At 44.0% G+C, this 9,902-nt stretch overlaps 1 protein-coding gene across 2 annotated transcripts in view; it reads left to right on the top strand.

Annotated features, from left to right (window-relative positions):
- The window catches only part of SLC36A3 (solute carrier family 36 member 3), a 29,104-nt gene extending 20,969 nt beyond the window's left edge, over window positions 1–8,135 (top strand). Inside the window, exons 10-11 of one of the 2 annotated variants that reach the window (XM_063642682.1) lie at window positions 1,528–1,697; window positions 7,573–8,135. In XM_063642682.1, the coding sequence (XP_063498752.1) occupies window positions 1,528–1,697; window positions 7,573–7,841 (439 nt within the window). In that variant the 3' untranslated portion in view covers window positions 7,842–8,135. The remainder of the gene's footprint in view (window positions 1–1,527; window positions 1,698–7,572) is intronic. The other variant, XM_055285584.2, reaches the window with a different exon arrangement.
- The last annotated feature ends 1,767 nt before the right edge of the window (window positions 8,136–9,902 follow it).

Here is a 9,902-nt window from a genome sequence, read left to right on the forward strand (position 1 = left end):
CGTAGACTTTTACCTAGCATTTTAACTTCTAAGTTTGCATATTATATGTGCATTAATATATGTACAAGGATAGTCTGTGCAGCATTGTTTACTTGGGAAAAGTCTAAGCACAATCTAAATATTCATTAATTGGTGACTGATTTTTAAAATTATTGCATATCCATGCAATTGGCATATCAACCAGCTATTAAATGGAAGAGCTAGATCTATGTGTACTGGCAAGGAACAATCTTTAAGACATACTGGGTGAGACGGCCAGGCGTGGTGGCTCACGCCTATAATCCCAGCACTTTGGGAGGCCGAGGAGGGCGGATCACCTGAGGTTGGGAGTTCATGACCAGCCAGACCAACATAGAGAAACCCCGTCTCTACTAAAAATATAAAATTAGCTGGGCATGGTGGCGCATGCCTGTAATCCCAGCTACTCGGGAGGCTGAGGCAAGAGAATTGCTTGAATCTGGGAGGCGGAGGTTGTGGTGAGCTGAGATCATACCATTGCATCGCTTCTTGGCCTTTTGGCTAAGACCAAGTGAGATCATACCATTGCACTCCAGCCTGAGCAATAAAAGCGAAACTCCGTCTCAAAAAAAAAAAGAGAAACAAAAAGAAAAGAAATATTGGGTAAATAAAAGAGGAGTCTACATGTGTATATGCATATGTGTATGCATGCATGTGCATGGATGTGCATGTATGTTCCTACATTCTGTATGAGCATGTACAAACACCAATCATTTCTAGAAGGGCCACAAGAAAACTCTGAATGGTTGCCTATGGAAATGGAAACTAGAAGCTAGGAATCAAGGGTGGGAGGAATGCTTTTCACTGTATGACTTTTGTACCATGAACGTTACTCTATGCATATATTGTCTTTTTTGTTTGTTTGTTTGAGATGGTGTCTCACTCTGTTGCCCAGGCTAGAGTGAGTGCAGTGGTGCGATTTCGGCTCACTGCAACCTCCACCTCCTGGGTTCAAGCAATTCTCCTGTCTCAGCCTCCCGAGTAGCTGGGACTACAGGTGCACGCCACTACGCCCAGCTAATTTTTGTATTTTTAGTAGAGACGAGGTTTCACCATATTGGTCAGGCTGGTCTCGAACTCCTGACCTCAGGTGATCTACTCGCCTCGGCCTCTCAAAGTGCTGGGATTATAGGCGTGAGCCACCACCCCCGGCTATTGTCTTTTAAAAAATTAAAAAAGAAGAGGCATAGATTCCTAAGCTGCAGCCCTACTGACTCAGAATCTTCAGCAATATGCACTTTTAATAAGCTTCCTGGATGGCCCTGATGTCCAATCTGGCCTGAGTCATCTAACATTAGCCAGTTCTATAATTCAGTGACAAGTACAGATTGAGTAACCCTTATCCAAAATGCTTGGGACCAGAAGTGTTTAGGATTTTGAAGCATTTCAGATTTTGGATTTTTGGATTAGGGATATTCAACCCATACCAACTTCTGAGCAGTAAGTGAGTCCTCAATGGCCCTTCCGGGGAGGCACATCACATTTCACATCCTATTCATGTGTCTGCAGGTTGTACCAGTTGGTCAAGCTGATGTACTCTATCGGCATCTTCTTCACCTATGCCCTCCAGTTCCATGTCCCAGCTGAGATCATCATCCCATTTGCCATCTCCCAAGTGTCAGAGAGCTGGGCACCGTTTGTAGACCTGTCTGTCCGCTCAGCCTTGGTCTGTCTAACCTGTGAGTAGCATAAAAGGGCACTCTTTACCCAAAGCTATGACAGGGAGCCACGCTGGCGCCCACCCCACCATCATTGGATCTGCCACTTGCCTTCTTTGTGACCTAGGGTGAGATATTTCACCTCCCTGGACCTCAATTTTTCCACCTGAAAAAAAAAAAAGGGCTTAACAGAATTACCACACAATAAATGTTACAGTCATCTCTACTGCCTACACATAGAAAATAGATGCTGGCTGGTTTGTAGAAGTATCATTCATTCAATCCTATATGTCAGGCACCGTACTGACATTATCTAATACTGATGATAGCCTAACAATGTATTACCATTAGAGGGAACTGTGGCCCAGATAAATCAAGTAACACGCCTGAGTCATACACACTAAGTGACAAAGCTGGGATTTGAACACAGATTGTGTAGCATCTGTTTTTCATGGTGCCATATTTCTTCTTATCATACATTATGAACAAGTCCCGTATCATAAAGTGAGATTTAACTGTAGGGAAATATCCCAGTGGGACTGATTTGTCAGAGTCTTGGAGATTATTTATTTATTTATTTATTTGAGACAGAGTCTCGCTCTGTTGCCCAGGCTGGAGTGCAGTGGTGCTATCTCAGCTCACTACAACCTCTGCCTCTCGGGTTCAAGAGATTCTCCTGCCTCAGCCTCTTGAGTAGCTGGGATTACAGGCACCTGCCATGCCCGGCTAATTTTTGTATTTTTAGTAGAGACGGGGTTTCATCATGTTTGCCAGGTGGGTCTCGAAATCCTGACCTCAAGTGATCTGCCTGCCTCAGCCTCCCAAAGTGCTGGGATTACAGATGTGAACCACGCACCCAGCCAGAGATCATTTTTTGGGCTGTACTCTTCTCTCCTCCCTCCCTTCCTTTCTTCATGTTCCTTTCCATTCATTCATTCACTCACTCATGAGCACTGTTGTAGTGTTTGGGAAACCTCATGAACAGGGCTGGGGAATTCTTTCTTTGGAACATGTCTAGACAGAGGATCACAAACGATGACCCATGAGGAATGAGCAAAACAACAAGGGATGTTTTGCCTGGAGAAGCAAAGTCTCAGGAAATTTCCATATTTATCCTTAAACACCTGTGGGATTATTGTAAAAGTGAAGGAAGAAATTTAGTCTTCAAGACTCCAGGAGTCAGAATTTAAAGTCATTGAAGGAATCAAGTCTCCGTATGGGGTCAGGAGAAACTATGCAATGCTTGGAGCTGTGCAGCAGAACATACTATCAGATAATAAGCTTTAAATGGCTGGCGTTCTATGAGCAGAAACAGCAAAAACCTACTTGGTTTGAGGCGTTAGAGTTCCCAGTCTGTGCCGAGACATCAGGAAGCTGTAAATAGTATTGTTTGCGATCATTCCTACCAGGAATGGTGCAAGTTGACAACAAAGACTGAGGAGCCTCTGAGTATCAGGGAATGCATGACTAGAGACAGTTGATCTTATAATGACATGTCCTGCTTTTGATATATGCTGAATACCCCATTCTTCCTCCATTATTCATCCATCAATTCTATTACCCTTTATTGATTCAACAATCATTTGTTGAGCACCTACTACATGCCTGGCATTGTGCTAGACACAAGGGATACAATGATGAACAATGAAGAAGATGTAGCTTCTGCCTTCACAGGACCTACAGTTGAGTGGCAAATATATGCAAGGAAATAATTACAGTGCATTGCAATGATTGTTAAGATGGGACATGACAATGCACCACATGATGGTTAAGATCGTAAGTAGAAGACACTCTACACATAAGGGGGTCCTATAACTCAGCCTGGCTGAGCCAGGGAGTCCTCTCCAGTGGAGTGACACTTCAGTGAAGACCTAAATAAGTAGCAAATGGATGGAGGAGTGAAGAATGTACCACAGGAAGGGAACAGACTGTGCACAGACCTGAGGCAAGTATTGCTTATGGCCCCTTTGGAGAAGTGGAGAGTGCTGAGAGATGAGGTCAGAGCTTTGTCAGGGCCAAGTCCTAAGGGTCATTGTGCTGAGGAGTTTGGGCCATGGGGAGCCATGGAAAGGCACTGAGCAGAGGATTGGCATGACCAGGACGGAGCATAAGGCCTTCCTCCATTCCACCTTGAATTATAGCTTTTTTTGCATGTATCTTCACTGCCCCCTCGTTGTGAGCTTTCCTGGAAGACTGATGCTGAGTTTTCTCTGTAAGCAGCTTGTTAAACATCCGATGAAGGAAAGCTGTGGACGGGGACCTCCCATCGAAGGAGTAATGCACTCCTAGCCATGAGAGTCTATGAGTCTCTCTCATGCTCGGACTGGATGTGTCAGAGCAATTTCAGAAAGAGGTGATTTTTTTAAAGATCCAGCAAGCTTGTATGGATGCTTTCCAGAACAGGCCTTCTCTATTTTGTTCACAGGAAAATCATATGATTGGAATATTTTAAGTAACGGATATCCCAAGTACACTGGTTTGATCTTTACTAATTATATAAATATATTGAATTATCACATGTACCCCAAAACTATGTACATATAGTATATATCAATGTAATAATTGTTTTAAAATAACAAATTTGCATAAAGTTAAATCATATAAATTATATATTTACTCATTCAAACATTACTGAAATTGGACTCCCTTGGAAAATCTGTGATACTATATGTTCATCATGTGCATAAGAGATGGAATTTTTCTCTTCTCTTCCTTCTCCACTCGATACCTCCAATAAAGATCTCTTGACCGCGACCGGTGTAGTTTGGTCTCCGCCCGGCCCCTTTCATTGGTGCCGTGACTCGGATCGGGACTCCTCACCCCCTTCGGTGGGACGCCGATCCCTTTCGGGCTCAGTCCAGACCCTGGCCGGTCTTCGCTCATTTTCCTGTTCGCCGACCTCTACGCCCAACATGGCCTCATCTCGGTAAGTCTCCCCTTCCGGTGTCCGACACCAGTTGACCAGCTCCCGCCTCGGCCGCCCACACGGCTGCCATAAATCCTATTTTAGACTCGGCCTCCAGGGAGCAAGGTTCCCTCCTTTTCCCCCTCACTCTCCAGGCCTGGGCCCCTTCCCTTTTCTCGCTCCGAAAATCCTGGTACCAGGTGGCCCACAGCCCTCGGCCTCCTAGAGGCCCTCAGTCCTTTCGTTTTGGTGACAACCGACTCGAAGGGTCTGACTCACAGCATGGTCATCAGCTGGTAGGGGACGCCCTGCCCAGCCCTTTGCCATATATTTCCGTAAACCCCCTCTTCTCATAATGGGAGCCTCTGCATCCCTGCCGGCCGACTTTCCCTTACAATGCCTTTTAAATAACTTATCAGCCCTTGGTTTGGCTGCTGATCTCAAACCTACATGCCTCATTAAATTGTGCACTCAAAACTGGCCCACCTAGACAACCAAAACAGATGGCCCACTTATGGGTCCTTTGATCCCAATCTTCTCTGGGATCTCTACAACTTTTTTTTTTTTTTTTTTGAGATGGAGTCTCACTCTGTCGCCCAGGCTGGAGTGCAGTGGCGCAATCTCGGCTCACTGCAAGCTCCGCCTCCCGGGTTCATGCCATTCTCCTGCCTCAGCCTCTCCGAGTAGCTGGGACTATAGGCGCCCGCCACCATGCCCGGCTAATTTTTTGTATTTTTAGTAGAGACAGGGTTTCACCGTGGTCTCGATCTCCTGACCTCGTGATCCGCCCGCCTCGGCCTCCCAAGGTGCTGGGATTACAAGCGTCAGCCGCCGCGCCCGGCTGGGATCTCTACAACTATTGTGAGCGAACAGGAAAATGGGCAGAGATCCCCTACGTTCATGGCTTCTTTCTTCTATGGGACAAACCCAATCTCTGCCTCCCTTGCAAGCCGCAACACCTTATCGCTGCTCTCAAGCTACCAACCTCTCCTTCTGCTCCCGACTTTGATCCGGCTGACAAATCACCCCATACCACCACCCTCCACCTCATCTTCCGGTCGCCGCTCAACCGGTTGAAACCGGCTACCAACTCGGACCACACGAAGAACCAAACTGCTTACGTCCCGCTCTCATGCATCTCCTAAGTCCTCTTCTCTGGCTTTCCACCTCTCACATCTTTACACTTTCCTCTGCCGGCGGGCCCTCTTCCCAGCTCTATTCTCACTATGATAGAAAACGGCTGGGACCCTCTCTTCCACATGTTCCACTTTGCCGTCTGGCTCCCACATCAACAAACACACCCCCTTCCTATATTATACCACTAAAAACAATGCCTCCTCCCGAGCCATACATATCGACAACCCCGCCGACCCGGTCTGGGGCCAGTCAGTTATAGGAGGCATATATCCCAGCAATGCCTGGGCATATCCAACTCAAACCATAACTATTTCCCTTTCCCTCAAAACTGAGTATCCATCTCTAACCAAATCTTTAACCAGCTTCTCCTCAGAAACTACCAGCTCCTAGCGACTTGTGAAGACATGGCAGACTCCAGAGACAGTCTCACACCCTGCTGACCTCTTAAACGGCCAATGACCGGCAACAGATACCCAGGATTGGCGGGGAAGGGGGGAGGCCTGCCCTCACACCCTAAATTAACTACCATCTTCTTTTCTTTTCGGGCAGACCAAACTCTACCCCTAGTAGCCCAGATGGCTACAGCAAGCCGATTCTACTAATTCTTAAACACCCTTCACTCAGACAGCTGGCTTATCGCCAACCCATCCCTGCCCCTCAACTGGCTCACAGCACTGGAGGACAAGGAACATTCATGGACTTCACGTCTAACGAAGTCTTCATGTATAGCGCCCTATTGCTTGGCCTCATACTCATACTGTACCCCATGCACAACCCTGACAGTTCTCCCTGTGCCCCCTCCCCACAGCGCCCCCACTCAGCAGGAAGCAGCCAGATGAACCACGACGCCCATTTTCCCCCATTTAAGAAAACAAAAAGGGAGGAATGTTAGGTAACATGGGGTACCTTAAAATGGCGCCGTACCTTAAGATGGGGCCGGTTCTGGGTTCTTCTCCCCTCCTTGACCGGGCACTGTCTGAACCTGCCAAAGGAGGGCCAATCAGAAAGAAGCATCTCCCGCCTTCCCTTGGGCCCGCCCCTAGCCCAGTCCACATAGGCCCAAGGGATATAAAACCCAGCACACCAGCAGCCGTCTCTTCTCTTCTCTTCCTTCTCCGCTCGATACCTCCAATAAAGATCTCTTGATCGCGAAAAAAAAAAAAGAGAGATGGAATTTTAGGAGTGTGAAGAGAAGGATGGGGGTTGGATAGCTTAATGCTGTCTTCGTGTTTTATGGCCTGCTTCCTTACTAAGATCCTATTAAGAATAGAAAAATAAGTGGTTGATATTCGGACAACAGCAGAAGCATCTCCCATTTTTTTAATCCATCCTTGTTTCTAGACAAAGTCTATATTATATAGATACTACAAACGTTGGTTCTGAGCCTCGGCAAGAGTCAAGCACTTATTGAGCACCTACTTTGTACCAAGTTCTTTTTTACACATGAGAGGCAGCACAGTAGAGTGAAAAGGACCTTAGATGGGGCATCCCAGTGGATTCTCATCTCAGCTCTGTGTGACCTTGAACAAGTCCTGTTCCTTCTAGAGCTCTAGATTTCCCCATCTCTACAGTGGGGAGGTTATAACAGATAAGTGGTAGAAGAGCCCTTCCAGTAAAGATTATATGTAAAAAAAATCCAATAGATAAAATACAAAAGGAGAGCATCTGTATTAGCAGTTAAGACAGGTGTGGGAGTTGTCTGACCTCCCCAAGCCCACAGTAGGCTCCCTCCCACCTCTCCAAAGTGGTCTCTCAGGTGTCTGTGAAATTCTAGGGCTCCAAAGCAATGGCTTGTTTCTGAGCTCCCTTTTTGCAGGCACATTCAGTGAGTCTAAATTTCTCCTTTCATTGCAGGTGTCTCAGCCATCCTCATCCCCCGCCTGGACCTGGTCATCTCCCTGGTGGGCTCCGTGAGCAGCAGCGCCCTGGCCCTCATCATCCCAGCCCTCCTGGAGATCGTCATCTTTTACTCTGAGGACATGAGCTGTGTCACCGTTGCCAAGGACATCATGATTAGCATCCTGGGCCTCTTAGGGTGTATATTTGGGATATACCAAGCCCTCTATGAGTTGACCCAACCCATCAGCCATTCCATGGCCAACTCCACAGGTGTCTATGCATAATTATCTGTTTTTATTCTAATAGCTCTCCCTTCCTCCCATCCCCAGTTTGACTTCCATGTGGATGTTATATACCTTCATCAAATCCCAACATATTTAATTTAAGATTCATACATTTTATTGTGTATTTCAACAGTTTGTTTCTGTTCCTTGCTGAGGAATATTCCATTGTATGGCTACATCACAATTTGTTTATCCATTCTCTTGTTTATAGGCATGTAGAGTATTTCCAACTTCTTTGCTTTTATAAGTAAAGTTACCATGAATATTTTTGTACAAGTCTTTTTATGGATATATATTTCTTTTTTCTGGAGTGGAATAGTTGGATCATATGGTAGGTATATGTTTAAGTTTTAAAGAAACTACAAGATGTTTATCAAACTGATTGTACTACTTTCTATCTATATTAATTAGTTGATTATTAATCAACTAATTAATTGATTGATTAATTAGTGGCTACATTAATTAGTGGCTTCTTTATCTTTCCAAAAGAAATGCAGATGAGAAAAGTTAGCATTGATGTCTCTCAGGCTACATCTTTTTTGGTTTTATATTTTTTGGATGGGCTTTTGTACCTCTGAACCAAAATTAGATTCAACTATTCATATTATCAGCCTCATTTTATGGAAAACGGATGCCACTTACCCCAATAGCCCTTGAAACAGAGACCAAGCATAAATACAAAAGTAATTGTTTTCTCTACACTGCAGTAGTTGCCCTTAAAGCATCAGATTTAGAAAAGTGTATGTTGGCAAAGGGAGTTTTCTATTTAGATATTCTAAGTAGGAGAGTCACAGACAGAACAAAAACAGAACTCAGCAGTGATTTTGTCCAACCACTGGCTCCGCCACTGATTTCCTACTGGCCCTCAGGCAAGTTCCTCCCCATCTTTCAGTCTATGAAGTGAAGGGTTGGACTAACTGATTATTAAGGACTCTGTCAACTCTGATATTCTGAAAGTGAATAAAAGAAATTAACTTATCCACCAACCACAAAAACTGGCCATGCTAGTGTTAGTGAGGAGGTGGAGTAACTGAAACTCCATACCCTGCTATGTGGATAGAAAGTAGTACAATCAGTTTGATAAACATCTTGTAGTTTCTTTAAAACTTAAACATATACCTACCATATGATCCAACTATTCTACTCCAGAAAAAAGAAATATATATCCATAAAAAGACTTGTACAAAAATATTCATGGTAACTTTACTTATAAAAGCAAAGATGTTGGAAATACTCTACTTGCCTGTAAACAAGAGAATGGATAAACAAATTGTGATGTAGCCATACAATGGAATATTCCTCAGCAAGGAACAGAAACAAACTGTTGAAATACACAATAAAATGTATGAATCTTAAAATAAATATGCTGAATGACAAAATCCAGACCAAAAAAAAAATACAAACTGGATGATTCTATTTATATAAAAGCCTGGAAAATGAAAACTAATCTGTAGTAACAGACAGCAGCTCAGTGGTTGGTGGAAGATGAGATGGGTGAGAGGGAGGTATTACAAAGGAGCATGAGGAAATTTTTGGAAGGGATGGATAACATGTTCACTGTCTTGATTGTGAAGATGGTTTCACAAGAGGGTACATATGTCAAAACTTATCAATTGGATACTTCAAATATGTGGCATTTATTATATGTCAATTATACCTTAATAAAGCTGTTAAAAATAGAATGAAACATGATTCCATTTTTATTTTTTAAATCAGTTACATACATACAGTCAAATAATTTTGAATACTCAGCACATTGTCATAGGAATTTTTCACCAAGTGGGTTGAATTATGAGTAAAATCTTACACTTTTTCTTTTATGTATTTATATATTTTTAAAAATAGAGACAGGGTCTCATTATGCTGCCCAGGCTGATCTCAAGCCCCTGGGCTCAAGCGATCCACCTGCCTCGGATTCCCAAAGTGCTGGGATTACAGGCGTGAGCCACCGTGCCCAGCCGAAATTTTATACTTTTTGTTTTGCTTGCCTATGTTGTTGCATTTAAAAAAAAAATAATGTATTGATATCATAACTAAAGAAAATTCATTTTAAGGGGGAAA

The sequence above is a fragment of the Symphalangus syndactylus genome, chromosome 7 (genome assembly GCF_028878055.3).
Source record: "Symphalangus syndactylus isolate Jambi chromosome 7, NHGRI_mSymSyn1-v2.1_pri, whole genome shotgun sequence".
In the NCBI taxonomy this organism is placed as follows: Eukaryota; Metazoa; Chordata; class Mammalia; order Primates; family Hylobatidae; genus Symphalangus; species Symphalangus syndactylus.